Below are 27,219 nucleotides of genomic sequence, written 5' to 3'. Positions count from 1 at the left end.
AAAGAATCTTTACAAAATTCCCACTTACATTTTGGCTGAAAAATCACTGAAAATTTCACTGAAAAGAATAAAAGATATTCATTTTATCTAAATGAACTTTTACAGCAACTCTTTTCCAGGAACTAAATATAGGGAAGAGTCTTCACAAGATCCCCAAACACCGTTTCGTCGCAAAAGAAACCACTGTAATCGTTATTATTTTCATTCTGCAGGAGTAACAGAACTGTCAATGAACAAACCGGAATCCGAAGAAGAAGAAGATCATTGGAAGGACGCATCGCCCATCACACCTACCTGCAGTCCAACGAAACATCCTCCGAAACCTGGGCAGCTAGACAAACCTCTAAAAACCACAGAAGTCGACGTCCACGATTTCAAACCAACGACTCCGTTAGACGAAAAAGACGTGATCATCATTGACAGCAGCGCCACGCCACTCAGCAAGAAGCTATCCACAAAGTACAATCAGGAAATAACGACTGGCGTGGAGAAGGCAACACCGAAAGTAAAGTTAAAACGAGAGCCAGTGATAGAACTGGAAGAACCGTGTCAAAAAGTGCCTGAGAGCGCAGCTCAGCCATCCACCTCCACAGAAAGACGTGCAGACGCTGAAAGAAGAAGGACCTTGAGACGAATGGACTCGCAAGAACGACTGTCCACGTCCAGAGACACATTAAGCAAAACAGACGTAGCTGAGAGAGGCGCGAAGAAGAAAGTTTTCAAGAGGAAAGAACAAGATCGAAGATCTTCCAGAAGAAAAATAGACGAAGTGGAGGAACCTGTTTCGGAAGTTTCTAGAACCGAAATAGATGAGCCTAGAAGGCGAAAAGACATGGAAGGAGCTGTGATCAGATCAAGAGAAGAAAGGAAAAGTCTCAGAGAGCAAAAATGTATAGAACGAGTGACAGAATTTTTAACGAAGCACAGTGTGCTCACTTACTCGGAGGTGATCCCGGTCAGCGATCCTGAGACCGACGTCCAGACACCTGGTGATTACAGAGAACAACGAATCACGCGTCCATCCAGTATTATAGAGGCCCAGGAAGTTCAACCTGAAACCTCGAAAGACGAGCTATTAATAAGAACGAAGAGTATAAGAAGACCCGAAGAGCAAGTAAAGACTCCATCCTCTATCGAGTCGGAGAAACAGATCTCCGCGTCGATTAAAGTGACAGTGGCGACACCTGAGAAACCAGCAGCAGGTGTCGAAGAGATTAAACCATCCGTGACGAGTCCTGAGGCAGAGGTACCAGCCACTAAACGTCGAAGTTCAATGAGAAAGAAACCCAGAGCGTTTTCCAGGGAATCTTCCAGGGAATCTCTATTGGACGACACGAAGAAAGAGGTTAGGATACAGGAAAACGTTGAAGAGATATTCTTCGAGGATACCAGTGAACAGATAGATGGAATTCTTCCGGAGGTTCAGTTGGTGAAGGCTAGAATAATCACTGCTGAGGAAGCAGCCGCGAACAGAGTGGACGAAACGATGAAAATTGAAATACATTCGCCGCCGGAAGTGGCTGTGGTCTCTGACTCGGTGAGAGTGAGGACGGGAAGGGTTCCATCGCCGGAAACTGTGAACATGTCGCATCTACAGTTGACCAGTTTGGCCAAGTCCACGTCTGAGAACGCTTTGGCCGAGAGCAGCGAGGAGAATAAAATTTCTGAGAGGAACATCAAAACGGAAATTTTATTGGACCTGTCGAAAGTGTCTGAAGTTGGGGACGAAGAGGAAATGGTGGATGGAGAGAAGAAGGACAGAAGATTGAACAGGACAAGGAGCGAAGGTTCGAAAAGACCGGGATTCAAAGTGACAAAGTTGAAAGAACGTGATGGATTCATGATTGGTACATTGGCACAACCGGATCAACCCGAACTGACGATTTTGTTGGAGAATGCGGCTATCGAGAGGAGGAGGAACGTGGATGACGATCGAGACAGTCTGGTGGATTTTGGCGTGGAGAAGATAATTAGGAGGTAAGTGAAAAAGAAATTGAGAGTTTCTTCCTCTTTTTTTTTTTTTAATTATGGAGAAATTTTTTAATCTTGAGAGATTTTTTACATTTCAACGTGTTTAAGTAGCGAATGTTCGAGGATGCAAAACTGAGAAAATATTGAGGTACTTATGGGACATAAGCTGTCTTATTCGCGTTAATGTTAATTTTATACTAAACATAATGTTTGCAATAAATATATTTCTCCGGATGGATGTCAAATTTTACCAATATATCAGTCTCATCGCATATGTGCTAATATAAATTTCAACGTTTCATATAACGCGCAGTATATCCATAAAATGTTTTAGTGATAAGTGTGTAAATACTTTTACGATCCGTTTTATGAGCTTAAATCCTGAAATCCTAAAATCAATATCAGATCTAGTTAGTTATAATGACAGTCGTCAAACTACTTTTATCAAATTCTTAAAAGCTTTCGTAGAAGCTTTCCATTAATAGAATTAACCATTTAATGCTGGAAATAATCAATTGCATAATATACGACTGATTTCTACTCATATACTGATTTCTAAATTGGCGAATATCTACACCTTTGGGAATACACTTCTTCGGTTTATTTTTCCAAGTCGTCTATCCGTTTCTGATGGAAAGAGATAATAAATAATTGGACGAAGCTAATTACCGGCGTTGATCTCGCCAACCGAAAATTCTCTCCATGATTCGTGACATCCTGAAAAAGGCTTCGAACGTCGATTAATGTATACAATGTTATTTTCCGTGCAGCCAGTCGAATGGATTACGCGAGTGACCGTAGGAATCCCGCGAAATGCGCACAATTGGTTGAAAATCTAGGTCGTGTAGAATACCACACAGTGTTTCGCGACCCGAAAATTCTATAGCCGCCACCCCTTTCTCTGTTTTACCATTCTTTTTTTTTTCGTTTGTTCCTGTTTCCTTTGCCAATCGATCGTGAGCGGTTAAAACAGGCCTGCGAATTAATTATTTTCGTTAACTACGTTCGATATCTCGGTATTCTTACGATAGCTATCTCGTTGTCTTTGGTCTCTTTTATTTTTCAAATTGTTCTGTGGTATTTTGTAATTCCTTGATTATAATTTATTCCATTAAATACAGATTTATTGAGGAATTTAAAAAATCTTGAAGCGAGCAAATGTATGCGACTGAAAAACGTCAGAACAGTTGAAATACAACTAACAAAGTTTGATTTAAGACAGTTAACGAAATATGATCAAAGAGAATGGGAAAATGGACGAAATATAGTGAACGAATTCCGCAACAGAAAACCCAATTAAGAAATCCCGAAACGGATGAAATACAATTTTTCAAAATCCGTGCAGGCATAACATTTAATTACAGAAACCTTTGAAACAATTAACGTGGTCGCACAAACCAAGCTACCTCGCGACTATTAATACTTCAAACCTGCGATTTCCAATTTAATCGCGACACGCCCCTTTCCACCCTTTTGCCATATGAAAGATTCAACAAACCAAAAACGAAACGTCAGAAAGAAGTGGCAAAGGCAGGTAGCGGAAAAAGCAGTGAGAAAAGGCAGGAAAGTGGGTTAAAGGAGCAGACCAGAGTCGGTTGCAGCAACCGAACGCAAATATAAATGTGAAAAGATGGCGCTGAAGAGGGGGAAAATCGTAGGGGAGAACGAAACGGCACAAAACCAGACGATAGAAGATAAGAACGAGTGAATAGGAATAATAACGCGAAAGGAAGAAGCAAGACGCTCGTGGCGACGTCATCAAACGAGAAGACAAAGACAAGAAACAGAGTGATGAAACCTTTCTCTGTTTTATCGTATAGCTATTCTCGGTCGAAGTATTTTTATACAGAATATTCGTGAAAGAAGGGTTGAATAATTAAAAAAAGAAAAAAAATAGAAAGATGTTCGTTTACATGAATTACGCTGTTCTTAGGTCTGTATGATCCGAAATGAATGTTACGTTTCTCAGTGCATCCTTTATATTGTATATTTGTATTATAAATACACTTTTAATATCTTTGTTTGCATATACCAAAGTAGATAATTTATTCGAAGCTTGACATAACTTCAAGGAAAAGTTAGAAACATATTTCGTAAAATATTGTCTCGTAAAAGGCCATTTATAGAAAAATGGTAGTGCAAATAAATTTTTGATATAGTAGCCTACCCCTTTCATACATATTTTGTTAAGGAAAATGCGTCGATAAGTATCTTCCTTTGCCATGTGAAAATTTTATGTTGAGTTCCTACCATGGTTCACTGATGGCCCAATTAATATTCTTAACCTACGAATTTTGTTTCTTGCTAAAAGGAGACATTATATATTAACAAAGTTTTTAATCTTGTCTATGTATATTACGAAAGAGGCGTGAAAAAATTGCAATTAAATATCGTAACAGATATCCGTTTACACGGTAGATTTTCCAAATAATCTTTGGATTAATACGCCTATTACCGTGATAAAATAAATTTATGACAAAATTGACGGACACGAAAATTTGAACGCATAGTAAAATACTTGCTCGTAGATAAGTAGCGGTTCTTGAAACTATAGTATTCTCTTATAGACGCTTTGTCGAGAAACTAAGTCGAAGTATGCTTCTCTGTCTCGTGAAAATTTTATTTTCGGTTCCTGTCGCAGGTCACTAACGATCTACGTGACTTGGAACTTGTGAATGTTGTACGAATTCTATTTGCCCTCGAAAAGACTTCTATCTATTATAAATATTATACGAGTCTTACATATCCTTAGTATTATCATTTGCTTTTAGTGTATTGCATGCCGCATGAAAATTCAGAAAACCAACAGTCGGTTGGTTTCCTTTAAAATGTGTCTTTCTTTGAAAGTAAGTCAGAAACTTATAACGAAATATTTATTTGTCAGTGGTAAAAAAAAATGGCGATACACTCAACATTTGGATATTTTGAGAAATACGTCGGAAAATAGAATCGCGAGTGTCTATTTCCTACGTTAATCCTAGTCGATATCTCTTCGTAATTAAACTAAAACGAATTAAAAGAAACCCACCCTCTTAACAGATTGCATAGAGAAAAGGATGGGACGAAATTAAGCTCGTATCTACGTTCTCGATGTCTAAAATAAATCCTTCAAACCGCACGTTGAAATTGCATAAAAATCCGCGGTCTGCTGATCAATAGACTGCGGACCTTTATGCATTCGTAGGAATTTTAAAATCGCAAGAATCCATAAATTGTACGCATTACGCAAAAATAACTAAAATACTCAGAGTGTAGTACTTGTTATAATATTCTGTAGAGGAAATATATTTCTTCTGAGATTTTATTTCCCTAATTAGGTTTACAAAAATACGAATTTGCATAAAAATCAACCCCTGCAGAACTGAATCTTGCTTCAATAACAGCAAAGTATTCTACTTGTAACAATTCTGAATAACAAAGACACGTTTCTTCTAATATTAAAAAAAAAAAATCACACCATATACCTAAGGCCAAAATAATTTCAGCAAAAATCAAAGGCATCTAGTACTTAATAACTTTACAATCAATTAAACTATGATATTATTGAGAGGCAAGATTGCACATGAAATGTCTAACATTCCCCAAGAAAAACATCCTCAAGAACTTTTCCAGTCCATCCTGTATATAATATAATAAATATAATAATATAATATTCTGTAGAGGAAATACATTTCTTCTGAGATTTTATTTCCTTAAATAGGTTTACAAAAATACGAATTTGTATAAAAATCAACCCCTGCAGAACCGAATCTTGCTTTAATAACAGCAAAGTATTCTACTTGTAACAATTCTGAATAACAGAGACACGTTTCTTCTAATATTAAAAAAAAAAAATCACACCATATATATAAAGCCAAAATAATTTCAGCAAAAATCAACGGCATCTAGTACTTAATAACTTTACAATCAATTAAACTATGATATTATTCAGAGGCAAGATTGCACATGAAATGTCTAACATTCCCCAAGAAAAACATCCTTGAGAACTTCTTCCAGTCCATTCTGTATATAGTACATTAAAAGTAACCCCCAAATAGCTTTACCAAAACCCAAGAAATCTACTATTTACCGACTCTACAAACGGTATTATCTATTATTTAATTACTCCATGACGATACTACATGGACACGAAATAGCGCGTAAAAGAGTTAACATCCCTTAGGAAAAACATCCCCAAAAGCTTCTTCCTATCCACCCTATTGGCTGTAGACGCAACTACGCGTTAAAGAGAGACGCGGAAGAGGCAGAATCTAGAAAAAAGAGACGGGAAACTGTGCGGCAGCGAAGCTCTCGTCGCTACTTCCTCCCACGCGATCGCAAAACCTTCGTAACTCGCGTGGACTCGCGCGTCCGCACTTACACACCGACACGCCAATATGTATACACAAGGCAGACATACAACAGTAACGAGTCTGCGTGTGCATGCACTCGCAGGAGAACGCTCCTGGAGGTGGTTGCTCGCGATTAGTCGCGATTCTGACCGCCTCGACTCTGCTCTCCGCAGTCTCGTGTAGTCTCCCGACTTGTACGAAACAAAAAAAACGCAGTTTTCGAAAAAAAACAAACTACTAAAAGTTCTTACGTACGTCTCCGCGTGAACTTAATTCGTGTAAGTGTTAGGTTTATGTACGTGCATATGTATGTATTCGTGTGTGAATGTATAAATGTATGTGAGAAGAGTGTGTGACGTTGTTTGGAGAGCGTCAGACGCGCGCGTGTAACGCCACGTTTCTCGAGCGTAGTACACGCGGAGAGGAGTGCGTTGTTTATTAGATCAGAGTAAGCCAGTTTGCAGTGACGCAGCGGGACGCGACAGTGAACACCTTGGCATCGCGGACGAACGTGAGAGGTAGCTCGTTCTTTTTGTTTCGTTTCGTGTACTCCTTTTTTAAATAATTGATTTCCTCTTCCCGTATTTTGTTCATCTTTTTATTTTTCCATTGGGCGGTTTAGGGAAGAAAAGATCAATTTGGAGTTTGACTTGTGCTGGTGTTTGGAAAGTTCGAACGGTCGATCGTGATGTTCTTTTTCCCTTGTGAATTTTTGGGCATTTGGAAATTTTACAAGTTTTGTTTTATCTTAGGGTCGAGTTGAATGGAATATTGGTTTTCTTTTTATTTTTATGCCGAGTTGTTTAGGACAGAGAAGATTAATTTGGTGTTCCATTTGCGTTGGATTTTGTTGAACATAGTTTTGAACAGTTTTGTCGCTGATTATTTTCAAATTTAATTTTTCGACATTTAAGCATTTTAATTAAGTTTAGCAGAAAGTAGTTGGCGAGATATTAGCGTTACCGTTTTGCGTCTTATTTCTGCATCAAGTTGTTTAGGAGAGAGAAGATTAATTTGGAGTTTTATTTGGGCTGGGTTTTATCGAACAGAGTTTTGAAAAGGTTGCTTCTAATTTTTTATAAATTTCGGGGCATTTAGAAATACTAATTTGCGATTTAGTTTACCAGCATATAATTGGATTGAACATTGGTGTTGTTTGGTATAGTAGTGTTCGAGAAATGTAATTTATTGCAAATCTTAATTTATATTGATACTTTTTCATGGGTTTTGATGAAATTTTAGAAAATACATATTTATAGTATCCTGATATGATTAGAATTGAAGAGATATTTTTCGCAGAAGAGTAGCTTACAAGGATAGTGAGTGATTTATTGATTTTACTATGTTGACAAATTCATATCCTTTATTCATATATTATCAGGAACATTGTTAATATTAATTTATTTTTCCATTTTTATGTAGAATGTTTTTTCTTCCCTTTTTTTCTCACTTGTTATTAACATATCATCACAGTGGAATGATTAATTGATGAATGAATGAATAATAATCACAACGAACAAACCTACTGCTGAAATCTATTTCAAACATTTTATAAATTACGATATTCCGTTAAAACAGAGAAGTCTTGGAATTAAGTTTTACGAACAGAAGTGGAATTAGTATGAAAGTGTAATCGATGAAAGTGCAATCAGCAAGAAATTTAATACAACGAAGAATAAAACGAATAAGTGTTTCAAGTTTTCGATATGTTTAAAACGGTTCTGTGTTTCTTATTTTATTTCAATTGTTTTATCCCGAAGAAATGGCCGGAGAAATTTTCAGATACGTGACAAATTGAGATTGTGAGCGTGGCGGGGGTTTGGTGAGAGTGGAATTGATTCTTGGAATTGTTTAGTGGAGAAAATGTTTGCAAACTCGCAAGGTGGTGGCTTCAAATTAGCAACTTGGAAGTTTTCAAAAGATTCAACTATCTTGAGACTATGAATGTTTACAAATGGAATATTTTCTTTCCATTTAGGAAATCTTTTCGTTTAAAAATGAAGAAAAATACCAGGTTTATTACGTACGTGGAAACAGAATTTTTCTTTCGTTTACTTGAATTCTGAATTATTCAAGTCCAAATATTTTCAAGATTTTTAAAACATTCGAAACACGAAGACTTGGACATTTTTTGGGACCTCGAAAAATATTTACGATATTTAAAGAGTGTCAAGGTTTCTAAAATTATAAATATTCAAGAATTATTGATGAAAATTTTACCATGTAAACTTCAAACGGTTTATTATATAATACTTTAATTGTTTTATATATTTTTATATTGCAACTCTTCTTTGCAACATGTGATTTTAATTTCTTCGCTAAAAATCGAAAATTTCCTCTTACAAAAAATTGCTACAACGTTCCCAAAATCTTCGAAACATTTACAAAAATTTCTATACTGCTGGATAACTTTCTAAAATCAAAAACGCTATTAACTTTGAAAAGTTTCTAAAATGTCTACAATATCGTAACATTTGTACGAGTTTTAATATTTTCATTTGTATTTTTCCAATCATTCGACGCAGTTGAATTTGGAATTATTCCAAGTTCCTGGAACCTCGATGCTTTCAATAGAATTTATAGGAGAATGTATCGAGGTTCCGTTATTAGCTGGAATAATGATTGGATAAGAGGAAAGCCACGAGAATACTTTTGTAAGAGTTCCTCTTGTGCGTTGCCTCTTCCGCGTTCTGCCTGACAAGCTTTGGTTCGATATTCAAATCACGTTTGCACAATTTTACGTTGTTTTCGAAGGGGTTGTAAAAGAAAAGGTAGTGATTTTTGTACTCTGATTAGCGAGGGTGGAAGGCACGTGACTTGACTAAAGGAAAGAACGATCGAAGGTTGTTATTTAGCGTATTTTCTTGGAAGAGTTGACGAGTCAATATTAGAGTTTATTTGACGAAACTTTCAGAAATTCATTAATATTGTTTTGAGGAAAAATAGTAGTAAATTAATTTGGGCAATTTTTACACAAGTATTATAAAAATGGTAATTTTTCTAGAAATTTTTTATTATACGATACCCATAAAATTTATTTTGCTTCTTTTTTAATAATAATTCTCTTAATTTTGTAAAAGAGATCATTTAGGCTAATAATTATAATATGGAACTTGGAACTTTTAACATTTCTAATTCATATCATAATTTATGACAAACTATATCGATTATGTTATTTAAAAATATGTTTATTTTTCTGTTTATTTGTATTTGCAAATTTCAATATAATTCGATTTATCGTTACGCTATTGTTCACGTTTCCTACAAATTTCCTATTTCTATGAATTATTCAATCTTATGCTTCCAATAGTTCGTACATAGTTTTTCCTTTTTGTATTTTTATCTTAGTAATAGCAACGAAATGCGAGAAAACACATTCAACGATATAAAAATAATCACACCTCGTGGGTGATGTAATTTTCTCCGGTATGAAAAATCGATCATGATATTTTCTTACTCTGACTAAGCATCATCGATAAATCGATCATTGTGAGATTCGGACTTCGAAGATGCTTTTAATTCCTTCGAAAATGAATCGTTCGTCTGCCACTCAAGTTAATGCACAATAGTTGTCATGATTATTTCCAAAACCCTTAACACCTATACTATTAAATAGTTTATTAAATAATTTATCAAAACGAAATATGTTTCTAATTTTGCTTACGAATTCTTACAATAGCTTTTACTATAAAACAATAGTTTCTGCAGTAAATAAGAATCATTAAAAAAAGAATAACTAGTAGTTAGTCGAAATGAAAGAATGCTTTATTACGTCTAAAATTTATCCAACGTAAACTTTACGACCCTTCGCTATAAATAAAGTACTTGTACTAGGTATAAACTTCAAGCGTAAAATATGATGTGTTCAGGACCTAAACAAGCTAACTTCATACATTCAAACGTAAGATGATTTTCTGAAGCATGTGTGCAATAGCATGCAAATGTAATTCATCCAATTATGCAATTTCTTAATAATTCAGATATATAATTTATTAATAATACGTTTATTCGAGAAACTGTAATTAAACATAATTAAAGAATATAATGTAACTTGGATAAAAGATTATTGTTTTATCTATTAAATATTACACAATTGTTTTATACGTTACAATATGATAAATATTAGAAAGGCTACTATATTTTCGATATTCCACGTATTTTCTCATATTATGCACACTGCATTCTTATACGTCGTGTACATTGTATTTTTGAGTGTTATTTGCATTGTATTCTTACAATGTTGTTGCATACATTGCATTTCTGCGTATTATGTACACTGCAATTTTACACATTACGTACGTTGTATTTTTGCATATTATGTACGTTGTATTTTTGCATATTATGTACATTGCATTCTTGCATCTCCAAGTTTTCCATAAATGCATAAAAGTCCGCAGTGTAATCATAATATATGCAAGTTACGCGCGATAATAGTGACGTGACCTAAACAGCGTTCATTTTTCATGCAAACTATCAAGTCAATATAGACGAAATACCATCGCCTTTTCTCTTCCTCGCTTCATTCATCATCGATTATACCAAGAAAGGAGCTTCTTCTTCCGGAAGTTGCAAGATTTCTGCCAATATATCGATGATATCGACCTGATAGAGAACTCATACGACGGCCTAATGTTATTGTTAGACCGTGTCCACCACATTCAGACACCATTATATAAGAATTATATGCGGTGCAAACGTGACCGATACACATCCGCGACCATATTAAGCGGTCTTATTCGTGTGAATCGGCTGTTCGAAGTCGTAGGAAGACATCGTAACGAGGAATTATACGACCGGTCACGAGTTCTTTTGTTGTAAATTTACGACGCGCCAAAGGCTACAATGTTCCGATATGTTCAATGAGGCGACTAGTTGAAATATTTTATAGATTTTGAACGTTCAGCCCTTTCAATTCTCGATATTCCACGCGATGAAGAGATCTGCTTGTTCAGCTTCAGTTTTATGCGTTTTGCGATAGTACGCAAGGTTGAGGTGCTCTTTTTTTTTACAGTTTTTTAACGAGTTTATGGCGTGGATGTATGTAATTTTTGTAACAGCCCTTTGTATAGAATATAATAAAGTAAAACATAATATGGCTTTGTGCTTTTAGTTTCGTGCATTGCACATTCTGACAATACGTAAGATTCAGATGTTTCGAACTTTTCGAAACGAGTTTAGAACATCGATATGTAATTTTTGTAACAAGTCTTTGGGTCCCAGATCACTCTTACATAAATAATAAATTTTATGTGCGACGTAATAAATATTTAATAATAAATATTTGGACATTTGCGACGGATGATAGAATGGAGATTTTATACGCTCCAGGATTTATAGTTTCGCAACAGAGTTTTTGAGGTTGAACGTTATATCGCTTTATAACATGTTCGGAACATGGATGTTTATTTTTTAAAAGATCATGTCATTTATGTGTGTTTTATAATTAGCAGGATGAATGACAGCTGACAAAGCACGTATTTAATATTGGAGTCTCTGTTCTAAAAATGAAATTTATGTCGAAGTATTACGTAAAGTTATTTTTCATGCCAGTATCAAAACACGCTGCAAAAATATACAAAATAGTATCAAATACAAGAGATATTTTCAGCTGTAAGAACAGACACGTGTCTCTGTGTCTATAAACAAATGGCATTCTATAAATTCTGATTACGATTTATTCCAAATTAAAAATTAATACGAGAAAAATTGACATTGAAAATTGTTGTCATGAAAAACGTTCGGAAAAATTGAATAAGCTACTTTCGAAATTATTTCGTAGTACTGAATTTCGATTTGAAGAGAAAACAAGCATATTGGATGTACGTACTCGTAACTTTCAACGAAAACTACAATACATAGGATTTTATATTTTATTGGTTTTCATATTTTGAAAACAAGAAGAATGAAAGATATTTCTAGACAGGTCGTGATTAACTTGAAAAATGTGGAGGATTGAAACTTCTCAAGATTTATGCTCTGCTCTTGGGTATTTTTATTATTACATTTCCAACTTTTCTCTTCAAGCAAAGACATTTCGCGCGAAAACTTGTTGAGAATTAGTTTAATTAAAAAAGTGTACATTAATAATTACTTATTATTGTTAGAAAAATCTTGGAACTTTTGGAAAGCAACTGTTATAATAGATTTAGAAATGCGTAACGGGAAGGAAAACTGGCTAGCTAACGAAACTTTTTAATTTAACCTGGAACGAGCGTATTCCCTAGATATAAAACTGTGCCTTTTTTTTTATTAATTCATAAATTTCGTTATATGGGATTTCTCTTTAGAGAACTTTATTGTCCATTTGCATATAAACTTTATAACATTTGGGAGTGATATAGTTTCATAAGCAATATCGAGGAACAGCTCGCATTGTTTCATTGTTTCAGCGCGAAATGATTACAAAGTATAATAAATTGCTAGATTTTTGCTTTGTACGTATTTACTTTAAAAACCTATACGAATGAATAATTGAATAATTTCGTAAAATAATATGAAAACTTTATATTTGTTTATTTTGTTCTTAAGTAACAGTACGAATAATTTAATTAAGATGTTAATGAATATAATTCTTTTTTTTTTTGGTTTCAATCTACTGATTAGATCAAAAATGACTGAAAGAACGTAACCATGATTATTCTCATAATAAATGCATAAACTCCCTCTAATTGTTCCACCCATTCGAAACCACCACCCAAACTCATTCACTTCGCACACTTTAGATCAATTAATTTATGCAAACAATCGCACCATCTCCTTAATTAATGGGTCACCACGGAAGATCCTTGCATTCATCGTTTGCAGCAAATTCCTCCAGTTTCTTCACCCGTCTGTCAAGAAGAAGCCGCTCGCTCATTAAGCGGCTAAAACCATCCGCTTCATTAGTCCTCCCCACCATTTGACTCGTTTCCCTCGTTACGCCGCCTCTTTTTCTCACTCACGTTTCCTCTGTTAAGGTCGGCAGAGTCAGAATCCGAGGACGATTCGAGGCTAACAGCGGACCAGGAACTCGAGCTTCCTCCAACGAAGCTTCTCGAAGGTGAGAATCAGGAGGACTTCGCGAATCTCCAGTACGAGGACCAAGCGGACCGACGAGAATTCGACTGGAGACCAGAAACCAGAGATTATGACAGAACACTCTGGCAGCAGAGACGTCCGCTGCTGGAGGAAACGGTCTCCTTCAGGCCGGAAGACGACAGCAGCCTAATCAGCAAGGAACATTCCCTGGAATACCAGAGTCAAACTCTGGAAAGCCAGTCCGAGCATCTATTACTCTCTGCATCTTTGGAGAGCCTTCTGAGATCAGCGCCAGACAGTTGGCCGAGTCAGCAGTTCGACAGAAGCGTCGAGGAATCGGAGCATAACTTCAAGGAGACCCAGTACTCGCTGAAAGAGAAACGCGACGCCGAAACTCAAACAGAGCAGGAAACAAAGAGCACCCAGTGCAGTCCGGAACAGAGTATCGTCAGTCCCTCGGAAGTGTCCAAGGAGACTTCTTTCCATTTGACTAGAAAATACTATCAGAGTCCTAGAAGAGAAGTTCAGACCCAGACCCAAGGGGAGAGCAAAAGTGTTCAGTGTTGTTTGGACGAATTAGGCAGCCTGTACAGAATATTAGATTCCTTCGATAGTCCCTCTAGATCTGAGAAGAGCTACGTAAAAGAATCTAAGAGTATTCAGTGTATTCCTGAGGACATTCCATCGAGTCTTGATAAGTCAACAGAGAGCCTAGCTTTGCTGTACGACCAGGGCAAGTCTTTGAGGAGTCCACGAAAGGAAGTCGAGGTTCAGACCTATCAGGAATCGAAGGCGATCCAGTGTAGCGATGACGAGCTTCTAGAGGTGGTCAGTGAATCGCCAGATAATAAGGAAGGCGTGAAGAAGACAGAGAGTTCTGGATCGTCCAGCTGCGGCTCACCCTGCAAGCTTCGGATTCCTACTCTGGTGTTCGTTGAGGAACGAGTGGATATGACGGTCACGCATCGAGATCACGAGGGGAACGTGAGCTGGTCGAAGCATTGGGGACCCGAGAGGCTCGTGGAGATCTACAGGGAGCCAAAAACTAGTCTGGGATTGAGCATCGTTGGTGGAAAGGTGCGTAACGCGGACACGTTCCGCTGGTTAAAAATAAAAGTTCTTAGTAGATGGTTTGCTCGTGTGCGTTTGTTGTCAGTGACTGGGACGGGGAAAAGCTTGTGCAATTGGAAATGTGGTTATGTGTGTGTAGGCTTGGGTGAATGGTTTTTGTGAGGCTCTGGAAGATGGTTTATATGTGGATTCCCTCTTTTTGGTTCTGTTGCTGGATAGTTTAAAAGTAAGTAGGTTAATGCGGAGGAGTTTTAGGAAGTTTTGGGAAGCTGATCTTTGCACTAAGATTTCGACTGTAGAAGTTTATGTGCAGTAGATAATCTTCCTTACTATTTCACGATGTTTAATGTGCGCGTTTACCTTTTATTTAATTAGGTTAGCTTAGAGTTTGGATTTTTAAAGGTGTAATTAATATGTTAATCGTGCAAGTAATAGATCATTTTATCATTTTTCGACGATCAATGTGCGAGTTTCCTTTTTCCTTTGTTTTCTTAATCGATTTAAAAATAGCTTAGTATGAATCATTTTAGTGTGAAATGAAAGTGTTGATCGTGTTTCTATGTCGTAACAGATGATTTTTCCATGGCCTTGATGCCGTTTGTAGTTTCTGCTGCACGGTGTTCCTTTTAATTTATTTTTCTTTTAGAACGACTTAAAGTGCAAGTTTTTAGAATGTGATATATGTATGGTAACTACATTTTAGTAACGCGCTGTTATAATTACGCAGGTTTTTTTTAGATAAAAAGCTCACCTAATCTTGCGTACAAATACTCAACTGAAAGTGTTAAGTAAAGTTTTCGCGTTTTTGTTTTAACCATATCAAGCTAAAGACACTTAAGCTCGTGATAAATCAAGAATATCGGAGTATGCCTTCCCTTTAAAGCATGAAATTTCATGAACTGTTTTGCAGAAATGAAGAATTCTCCCTCGTACTTATTTTCATTATTTGTTTTATAACGAATAAAAGTAGGTTTAAACTAGCTTTTAACAACTCATTTAGATCTTTGCCTTTGATTGCAAAGTAACTTTAAAATAAACCGAGCTGTCAAGTTCACGACAGAACTTTTATTTCCCACTCAAATTTTATTTTTAACTTAGGTTTTATAGTTTTCTTATTATCTTCATACTATTAATTACTATTTAACCCTTATATAAATAGAAACAACTATTACAGTTTTATTTAAAAATTTATTTCTTCGTTCATATTAATTATATCACGTATAAACATAATTCTTCGATAATTCCTTAATTTTAAAAAATTAACAAATCATTTGTATAAGTTATAAAAAAAAACTATAAAAATCAACTGTAACTTTACTTAAAAGTCGATTCTTTTTTTCCTTCTAATTATGTATATTAAACGCAGCCTTCTTTCTCTATTTCTATTCGACGGTAAATTTATTTAAAAATGATTTTTTAGTTTTCATCGTATTGAACGCAGCTTTTTTCCACTCTTCGTTCCATATTCTATTATTTCTGTCTTACGATATTGCTTGACATAGAACCTTTGCCCATTATGAACGTAATTCTTCCGCCTGTATTAATTGCTCAGTTAACGATGTCGTGGATCGAATTAATGGTACCATGTCGGCGGCATTGCTTGATAATTTCAATCGAGTGCCATAAGCTCTATACTATGCATATAGTCGTACTACTGTATGTCCATTAGTGTACCGTATGGCTTCGAGATATCAAGCCGTGTCTGGGCAACGTAATCGAATAGCTGCTTTCAATTTATTCTAAGCGTCACTTTCCAAGAGTGAATTTTAAGGCGCATACGTTGTGAATCGATAAAAAATAATTTACTTTCAAATGGATTTCAAACGAATGAATTTCATTTGAAAAGATCTATTTACTTAGAATTGCGGGTAAGTTAATGTTTAAAGAAACGATCGATTCGCATAAATGCGAGCTTACGTTTTGCCAAGTTTATATTGTAATAATCTTGAGGAGGATATTTTATTCTACGAAACGTACGTATATCGTACGATGGGGAATTTCTAGAGAATTTTGCAGAACAAATTCTGTGGGCTGTTGGCCTGGAGAATTTGTTTTCCCTCGCGTTAGGACGTCAGAGAACTCGATTTCAGGAAGATAGTCGCTCCCATGTGCATATGACAAAGCACAGACTTCTTGTACCATGGCCAAAGGCCAAAGGCCAGTTGTTCAAGACCATTTCTTTAACGGATACTGCATCAAATGTAACCTTTCCTTCGCATTACATGCTACTCTTGTTTTAATATCATTTTTAACATTCTATGTTTTATTATCTCTTTTTTTTTAAATAAACGTGTGGTTTAAACTAGCATTGAATCTAATGATTTCGTTTTTTTTTAAATTTAATTTAATTTTTAATTTAAAGGTCGATTAAATATTTGTATTTCATTAATTATTCGATTTCTTATTCATTCAGGTGGGCCAAATCGTCACGTTGAGAAATTCAATTATATTTATTAACTTATTTCTTACTACTAGAAATTTTATGTGGAGTTTTGCAAAATTTCTATAAAATTTTATGAACTACGCAATAAAAGCTTCTAAGAAAATAAAATCTGAAATGGCATTAATAAAATTACAAGATTGTTCTGCTTCTCCGCTTACGAGATCAAAGAAAGAAATAAGAGAATTAGAAAATAATATAAGAGAATTAGAGAATTAAAAAATCGACTACTTTTTTCCTTAATTATCATTCCCAGAAGAATAATAATTTTCCTGCAAGATAATCCTACTAGCTACTGTCTGATTTTGTATCACATTTACTATTACTCTTTTACTAATTTATTTATTTACTGTTATCAATCAGTCGTTCTTTAAATCGTTACGTTAATTTCTATCGGCGAGTCAATTTTTCCAATTTTAAAATAATTTCCCTTACAGGTTGATCTGCACAATGGCAGCTCTAGTAAGTCACAGAACATATCCGGGATATTCATAAAGAATGTCTTGCCGAATAGTCCGGCCGGAAGAACCGGCGAGTTGAAGGTAACGTATGCGACATGAATTCTATTTGTACGTGTGTGTTTTACGTTCGATGAGAGAAGAAAGGAGGAAATAATTCGGTATTCTGTTCAGGTCACGAGAATACAAACTCGAAGATTCAATGGACTTGACCGCGAATTTGTTTCAACTTTTATGCTGAATAATAATTTATTTTTTGTTTAATTATATCCTTAAGAAATTTCGATGTAAAAAATTTATTTTAAAAAATTCCTTAATTTTTAATATTATAATAATAAATTGACGCATTCATTTCGAAAATATAATAAAATAAAATAATTTACCGTCGTAAATTAATTTTAATTTGAATAAAAATAGTGAAAACTTTTGCTTAAATACACGAGATTCAGAATCTCTGATAATGGGTCTTTCATTTAATCGAAGAACATACAAATGAGACGCTATTTAAAAATCAGTTTATGCGACTTCAGAATCATTGACATTGAATTCGTCCATTATTTGTTTTGAGAATATACAGATGAATGGCTATTAAGAAACAAATTTATGTGACTTTAGGAAACAATATGTGAATAGAAGCTGAAAAAACAAAGCTTCGTTTAAGATTAAGATCGAAAACATTGAACGAAGTTTTTTCTAATTCGCGTCACGAACGAAGAAAACTTTCTCTGGCAACCCAATAATGAAGCCGCGACACTGGTTGAACCATAAACCTTCATTCTTTGTTATCTTATATGGAACTTAATATCACGCTCCAGTTATCTCTATTTTAATATTCAACACACCTTTTTCATATATACAACATTTTACAGTAAATATATTTCTAGATAAAATACAACAGGAAAGTAATATTAAGAAAAACTTGCAATTAAAAATCTATCATTTTTTTTTTTTTTTTATTATTATACCATTTCCTTTTTCTCGAGTCTTCTTTATCAAAAGAACTTCTGCTAAATTCTTTCTCAAACAGATTTCCTTCCCCTCTTCGTAAATGTAACTTCTTATAAATTAAACAAACAAAGATAATAATAACAATTTAAAATCCAAAAGGTCTGGTTCTTTATCTTACTATTTTGTTTTGCTCGAGCTTTCTCTCACAAACACTTTCCACTGAATTATTCCTAAAAAAAAAGAAGCTTCCTCTCTCGTCTTATAAATTAAACCTCTTCAAACAAACTAAATTATCTTTAAATATTGTTATAACAGCCTGTCTGTTCCATATAGTTCGTCTATATTCTTAAAATATTACTTTTCATTGTTTCATCAATGTTCACATTGACTCATTACCAAACAATTCATTTGTAATAAATAATTTTGTTTTTCGCTAAAAAAGATTCAGTTACGTTTAGATTATGACTGTTGATCGATCGAAATATGAAAAATTGCAGAAGATAGACGTAAAAAAAGGATATAATATGCGCTTCTTCTTTTTCTCGTTTATTTTCAGATCGGAGATCGAATAATCGAGGTCGATGGCGTGGACCTACGACATAGCACTCATGAACGAGCGGTGGAGGTCATCCAAGCCGCCGGAAATCCTGTCTGCCTTCTCGTCCAGTCTCTGGTGCACCTGGTGAGACCTCGCCACGACCAGGAATATCGATGTACACCCTTTCCTTTCCACCCTCATTTGCTCCACATTTTCTCACATTGCATCGTTAATTATTTAACAATTTGATTTTCCTGTAGAATTGTAGACGATCTTGGCGTGTATAATTGGCAATTTGAACTTTTTAATTTAATTTTACAACGTAGTTATATTATTCTTTATCGCTATGGCAGTTCTGTCTCGGCTGTAGTCGTAGATATAGTATATCGAAAATTGTCTTCTTTCGTAGAGTTTCTTCATGAAATATGAAAAATACGACAGAAATATTTCAACTGAAAATCTTCAGCGGAATACCTTGTACGATGTTTCTCGTAATTATGCTTGATACGCATAAAAAAACGATGTAAATTAATTCTTTATTTCCTTCTTCTTCATAGTCTTCAGAATTGAAGAAGAAATTCATTGCAGAGATGACTACACACTAACCATATATCATTTTCTCTTTTATTATGAATTAATCAATGTTCGATACGGTACTCGTGGAATATCGATACGTACACTTCATTTTTGTAAATTTTTTAATATTCTCTACTTGCTTGTTCGTCGTTATTTTTACAGGTTTTCCGATAAAATCACCTTTAAAATGACTATTATATTTTATAATATATTTTAGATTATATTCAAAAAGAATGTTTTTCATTTTAAATGAACCGATTTTTCAAAAACAGACAGAACCCGTAATAGTCGATCAATTTTTCTAGAATTCGACCAACCGTTTGATTCTAACATTTTATTGGTTATCGCCTCGTTTATCGACAGATTTTCTATGCACTGCTGCTTTTTAACGCATCTTTTATTTCATTGTTTCCACCATAGCACGCTTGTTACGTGTTTTAAACGCGAAAGTAGCTCGTTTGCTTGTCACGTTTCGAGTGCCATTGAAGTTCGATGGCGCTTGCGAGCGAGAAAACTCGTAGAAGAATAAATTGCATCCACGATGTTATTGCACGCTCGTTGTAAATTTGGTCAACGCCTCCAGGTAGCCGACACGTGTATGCAAATGTAGGAATTGTGGCCGCGTGCTCGATTTAAAACGGAACTTTGTTCTCGGCATTTAATGACTTTCTCCGTTTCTCATTTGCAGAAACGCATGAGACGCAGACAGAATAGAATGTCGCTTGCAACGAGAAAATACGCGAAATTAGCTTTTTCAATAATTCCTCGTCACGCAGAAATTTACGCGTATTCGAATCTCGACTATTTAAGTACGAATCTTGGAATTTGAATATTTTTAGGTTTGAATAATTTTAATTATTTAATTTCCAACTCGAATAGTTGGCATTTGAATGTCGACTTTGAGTATTTGAATTCGCATCTTTGAATTTATTAATATTAAAGCTTTTGCATCTAAAGCTTTACGTTCAGACATACAGATTTAAATATTTAGATGTGAAATTGTTGATTCCAATATTTGAATTTCAATATTTGGAATTGAATTTAAATACCTGAATACGAGAAATAAAATCTGCGGTGTGTTCGATGTGTCGATATCGTAGACAGATGTCTGATGAAGCAACATTTCTGAAACACGCATACTAGAACTCTATACATATTTGCAATGAAATCTCGTGTTTGAAATCAAATTGTTTATAAAATTTCCGCTCGCTCTGTCGATGCTAGTTAGAAATTTCAAATTTTTCACGCATTGAAATTGCGAAATTTGTTTTAACAATATTTCAAACAAAATTGTAGCTAGGTACAACGAGTTGCAATCAATTTTGCGCCATGTTTTCGCTTGTAATCTGCCGGATTGCTTCGACACACAGGTCGAAATATGTATGTATGTGAAATGAACAATTCGCTGTTAATTCCTGTTGTTTCGAAAAGAGAGGAAAACAATTGTAACAAACATCGTACGATATGTAGGAAAAATATGTACGACGACAATTTTCGATAATCTTTCCCCGATGACTTCTTAAATAACAATATATTTTTATTTGAAATATTATTATTTGAACATGGGAAAAATTGTTTTTTAAACTGTCACGTTTGGTTTATGATGAGCAATATAACGACACAAAGTGTAGCGACAATACAAAGTTATTAAATGAGAATTGTTGTAGTTCCCACAAAACGGGCTAATGACAATTTACAGAATGCACGTTGCAAATTGCATGTATTGATTGCACATAAAATAAATGTCAGCCGAAATTAAAATTCAAACAGACAATTATCAACGAATTGAAAAAGGAGTTAAATTAAAAAAAGAATTAGATTTTTTTATATGCTCTTCTTTAATAGCGATACATCATTAAGATAATCTATAACATTTTAAGAATTGTTTTTATAAATATAAATTTAAAACAGATATTTTTAACGACAAATATATTTGTAGAAAATCTTGGAATATATTTAAAAAAAAGGAGAAAAATGATTCGTCAATGACTTGGATAATAAAAGAAGAAAACACAGCGATCAAATGAATATTTTCAAACTCTGTGACTTATGAAAATGAGATCGCTGTTGTCTCTGACATTTCATCCATGCGATTTATTTCGACCTACGGGTTTGATGGGCGATCACAGGCACCATAGAATTTTTCATCGAGCTAATCAAACTGTAAATGACATACAAAAGAGAAAAAGAAATCACCAATCCTTCAAACAACTCAATTAACTCCGACCGTTTGATTGTTTGTTTATACGTTTCTTTTCTCTCTGAAGTATTCGCATCGTCCACTCTTTTGTTATAGCTAAATTGAACAAACGGGGAACATTACAAAGTTTGAACAATTTTTATATTTTAGAAATAAAATATTTCTAAAATTTCTGTAGATTTTGTTAATACTATACGTCGAAGCTATCGAAATACCGTAAATAAGTTAAAAAATAAAAAATAAATACTGTGTCGATAAAATAGCAGAGGTATAATAATCTAATTTATGTAATCGTAACAAATACTAATACCTAAATAATTAAAATCTATTAAAAGAGTTAGACGAGAAAAAAGAAATACTTTCTGTTACGATATTGGAGAGATAAGAGTTAAAATTATAATAATTATCGGAAATAAACATTTCATTAACTCAATTATTATCTTATTCTGTCACTTTGGAATCATGTTAAACAGTAAACCTCGATAGTGATATTTCCATCGAATGGCAACCCCAGAAAGCAGACATTTCGAAATGTCAGATAAACTAGAACATATCGTCCTTGAATCTCTGTCTCTCGTCCCTTTATTCCTTCTGCAGTAATCTATTATCCTCTGGCGACCTTGGAACCTTGGAAGCCTAATTAAAATCGATTCAACGATCGGTATACAGAATTGTCTAACGACTAAATATTATTTGGAAAATAAATTTCGTTGGAAATAAAATCAAATTTGATTATAGTCTTCTTTGTGGATGTAATTAGCAATTTTGATGAATTACAAAGATACAAAATAATTAAAATAAATATGAAAAATCGTGAAACATTCAAAGTGTAGAATATTTGAGTTACGAATAATATAAGCCGCGAAATCTTTTGATTAAACTACAATTACTTCTTAAAATATCTACTTCCAATTATTTAATTACTGGAATATTTATTTCCAAATATTTTAAATTATTTGAAATTTATTTCTAAAGATTGAAGTTGTTTGCAGAACGTTAAAACCACAGGATATTCAAATCACAAAATTAACCGACTATTCGAGGTATAAAATATTGAAAATATGGGACATTTAAATTGAGCAGTATTTAAATTAGAGAATATTTAAGAATATTAACTATAGAATATTCCAGATATAAAATATTTAAATAATTGAAAGTTTAAACTATGCAATATCTAAATTACAAAATGTCTAAGTTGTACGAAAATACAGAATACTCTAAATGCGTAACTTCGATATCACTGAATATTTGAGTGATGGAGTACTATAATTACAGGATACTCGAGTCATAGATTATTTCAATTACAAAGTAGTCTAATCTCTCTCACAGAAGACTTCAATTATAAAATATATTTCAATAATGCTACATGTTTCCACTATCCAACTTAGAATAAAATATATTTGAAAAATTTGTTTATTTCATAGCCTGTTTAGAAAAATATCACAGATTGCCGTAGAATGCTAAATTACAAAATTGCGAATGTTCTAAAATACTTCGATAAATCAAACGATCAAATCCCAACGAAATGCAACTCGCGAAATAATAAAACTCGGAAACCCAAATTCCCATACTTCGCAAACAATTTTCCATTCCACTCTTCCAAAGCACATTCCCCACATCTGTATACCTACACACATCGTCGTCATATGTTTCAACTTCGATCCACTTGGTTCACAGAAATTCACTTCGAGCCTGTATGAAATTAAAGCGACTAAACGACATTGAACCGATCAGGCTAGAGATAGAGAAACACGGAACAGCCAGATACGGCGAAAGAGCGAGATGGATAGAGGGTGCATCGGAGATAAAAAAAAAAAAAAAAAAATCGAAAGAGGAATAGAGTAGTGTAGGCAGAGCCATTATAGAGAATCCCTTGTAGATGTACGGTGCATCGAGGTCGAACTTTCCAATAAACCATCTGACGAGGGAGTGACAGGGGGGTGAAATGGTGCGAAAGGCGGGAACAGAACGAGAATCATGCAAATCAGAGCGAACGGTGTCGAAGATAGGCTGGTACCAGGAACAGGGGATCGAAGGAAACGCTTTTGTTTTGACAAGTTTGCACGGAGAATGTTCTCGCTCGGAAGATTGCGTGCAAATTGCACGAATCTGTCTGTTCTTCTATTTCCCTGTGTGAGGTAATGAGCAGAAAATCCGGTTAGGGATAACGATCGAACGTTCGAGCAATTTTTCTTTCGATTTCTTTGATTAGGGTACTTGGAGTTTGAAAGATTTGCTTTTGATTATTTCTATTCGAAATTTTGGTTGTGTGGGGAGCTCATGCATGCAGCTCTGTTGTTTTATCTTCCTTTGTGAGGGAACTAGCGGAAAATCTGGTTAAAAATGAGAATCGAACATTCGAAGATTTTTTTAGTTTAGATCGCGTCGTATCTTTATAACGAGAATTTCTCTCCTTTCAAAATCGTAGATTTTATTATCGAATATTGTTAAATATGCAATCTCACGAAATTCTCAGCGACGGTACTTAACACTTTTCTTGGAAACTCGAAACACCTTGCCACACGCATTTCCGGGCCACGAAAACTCCAAAAGAAACAAAGTTTCCACCTCCAAAAGAAAAAAATCCGGAAGCCCTCTCTCGAGAAACGCAGCCGACGTTTCTGTAACTTCAACGTTCGACTTGGAAAAGCTCGCCGAAGCTCTGCAAACAGCAGAAACAACAAAATAAAAGGAAAGGAAAACAAAACGAATGACAGAAAGCGTGGATCCCGTCAGGGCATTTCACATTCCAAGCGGATCCTTTAACAAACATGAATCCTGACACGGCATAAAACAATTCAGGAAGGGCAAAACTAACGCGAAACAACCCCAGGGACTAATAAAGAGGGGAAAACACGCGAAACAAAGGTTAGAAAGAGAAGGCGGATAGCGTACATGGTGGGAGGGGTGATTGGCAATGAGTCAGGGACGATCCGTGTGAGAAAGTGTGGATTACGTGGTTGCAACGAACCGTCCATCATCGACACACCATGGACCATTGGCACCCCTTCCAGCTGCGGCAGTAACCCCCCTCTGATCACGTCGAACCATCTCTCTCTCGGTAGCGATATATCGACGACCCGGCAGTTTCATGCACGAAACCGGCTGGTAGACGTTGCCTCCGACGGAACAGCGTCGCGATGCACCGCCTCTTCGGACGCAAACGCGTCTCGTTCGGTGTACGTTCCAACGAATACACGCACATGTGACGCCTGCTATTCGTTGTTGAGGATAGTAGTCCCTTTGAGGATAGATTTCACGGATCAGAGTTGGACCGCGTCGAACGTAATTTGGCAACGGTGATATGGTTCTTGGTTTTGCTTCTTTTTGTCCGTCGTACCTGTTTCGTTTGCGATTTCTTGTATTTGTGACTGTTGGGATACGGTTGGTGATACGGTCCTCGGTCTTGGTTCTTTTTTGTTCACTTTCCTTTGAATATTTTTATATTTACGACGTTTGAGGTCGGTGACATAATCCTCGGATCTCGTTCTTCCTTCCTTTCCTTTCTTCGTTCGAGATTTTTCTATGTTTGTGATTTTTTGGTTCGATGGTGTAATCCTCGGATTTTGTTGCTTTTCTCCTTCTTCTTTTCTCGTTTGAGATTGTTTTATATTTTTGTGACTTTTGGTATCGGTGACACGGTTCCTGGTTTTGATTCTTTTTTTTCTTTTCTTTTTGTATGTTTCTCCAGCTTGGAATTTGTAACCTGTGAGTTTTGATATTTTGATATTTTGATCCCTTTTTACTTCGGGGAATTTTATATTAGTGATTTTTAAGATTGCTAATATGCTTCTTCCTTTCGTTTCGTTTCCCTTTTTCTCTTCCTTTGGAAATTTCTGCATCTGTGTGAGTATTCATTTCCTATTGCATAGTTGTATATAGATACATATGGTGTGTTTACGAGTGTTTGGATATTTTGGGGGAATTATAAGAGTCTTTAAAAATTATTATTTCATTTGGTAAAAGTGTGGAGTTGCTAAAGTTACTTTAACTTGTAATTTCGAGTGAGAACAGTTTAGAAGAACGTACACTGTAATTATTAGAAAAATATATTCCTTGCAGTAAATATAAATATGTTGGCTTCATACAGTGTATTCTAAGTCGGTTTAACAGTACTTGTTATTTCCGATAAAAATTAAATATCAGTTTTATTGTTGATTTTTTATGATTAATTTAAATTTTGGATAATTATTGTTCTTTAAAAACGCAGGATTTTCTTTGAGATTTTAAAGTCAAGACATGAAAAAATTATTTTCTTCCATAGATTTTATGTTTCTTTTTTACTTGTTACATTTATTTTTTTTTTTTATTTAACAATGACGGCGATTAATTCAAAGAATTATAAAATTCTGATATTTTTTTCAGAATACATTTGTTTTAAATCTAACGTAGGTGAAAGTCGATTGTTTTATCTACCTGATCGTTCGTAAACTCAGGTTGTCCCATCAAACAAGAGCTTCGAAATGTAAATGCTATCGATCAGTTCCTTTAAAAATAGAACATGATCACCAAACATATTTCCCAATCACGGTAAAAGTGCGTCCAATAACGATCTTAATTCATCAAACCACCCATATTACTATCGATAACGAACTAAAGAATACATTATTAATTTTATATAATATTATCATGATAATAATGCAAAGTAATCGATTCAATTACAATATTTCTCTGAAGTGAAAAAAAAATATTTTTTTTGCATGCAGTTATTTCTTCGGTTTCAGACAGGAAGACGAAAAGATTAAAAAATTGTTGAAAATAAATAACTTGGGGTAAACAATTTTAAATAATTCCCACAAACCCATAGGTGAACTATCCACAAAATATTGCTTTCTAAATCATCGAACCTTCTTTAATGTAACATTAAACGTAACATAAAAAATCCACGATTAACCGTAGATGAAACCTCCATTGGTATCATTGGATTATACGGTGGCACACAAGACTTTGAATTAAATTCATTATAACAGTATTTTTAATACAATAAAAATTAAATAATATTTGACTGCGACTCTAATTTAAACTACTGTCATCACCTACGGTTCGATGATATCAATTAAGGATTAAAGTCTATTACTTACGTCTCTATTCACATAAGTAGATCATCCAAGGCGTATTACACACTGTGTAAACCGTTGAATCCACTCAACGTAACAAAGAACGTAACACACACTAAAATCCACAAGCAAATGGAAACCTCGAACATTTATAATACATTTGGCACATTTTGGAAACAATCGATTTTGAAATTTCACTGTTCCATAAGTGTAGAACACTTAACGCGCTTCATGCGTTCGATTTTACATGGCCTTCTAACGAACTACCTGGCAACCTGCGCGTCAACTATCGACGAAGACTGTAGAAGCATTGATCTTACACATCGTTAAATCAACTTTGACGAAAATGTGCCGCGGACACTTACTCGATGTTTCCATTGAATTGTTAACGTAACGACAGTGTGATATCCGTATTGATTTACAACGAAACAAACGAACTCACAAACCCATATGTAGATCAGTTGGTTAATTGTTATTTCGCGGATCCTTGAGCCCAGTAAGTGGAATGTGCTGCAAGTCTCGTGCGAGGCCAAAATCTAATAACACGCATTAATCACATTCCGAGGTAGCGGTGTAACGTATGGGGCTCGCTGTTATCGATGATCGCGATTG

The 27,219-nt window shown here is 34.8% G+C and overlaps 1 protein-coding gene across 2 annotated transcripts in view; it reads left to right on the top strand.

The window, feature by feature from the left end:
- The window catches only part of LOC132906116 (inaD-like protein), a 158,809-nt gene that overhangs the window by 123,642 nt on the left and 7,948 nt on the right, over positions 1–27,219 (top strand). For both annotated transcript variants that reach the window (XM_060957985.1, XM_060957986.1), the window contains exons 19-22: positions 213–1,977; positions 13,259–14,396; positions 17,268–17,372; positions 18,793–18,918. In XM_060957985.1, coding sequence (XP_060813968.1) covers positions 213–1,977; positions 13,259–14,396; positions 17,268–17,372; positions 18,793–18,918 — 3,134 coding nt within the window. The remainder of the gene's footprint in view (positions 1–212; positions 1,978–13,258; positions 14,397–17,267; positions 17,373–18,792; positions 18,919–27,219) is intronic.

The sequence above is a fragment of the Bombus pascuorum genome, chromosome 4 (assembly GCF_905332965.1).
Source record: "Bombus pascuorum chromosome 4, iyBomPasc1.1, whole genome shotgun sequence".
Taxonomy (NCBI): domain Eukaryota; kingdom Metazoa; phylum Arthropoda; class Insecta; order Hymenoptera; family Apidae; genus Bombus; species Bombus pascuorum.
This window is presented reverse-complemented; position numbering and strand designations above follow the sequence as displayed.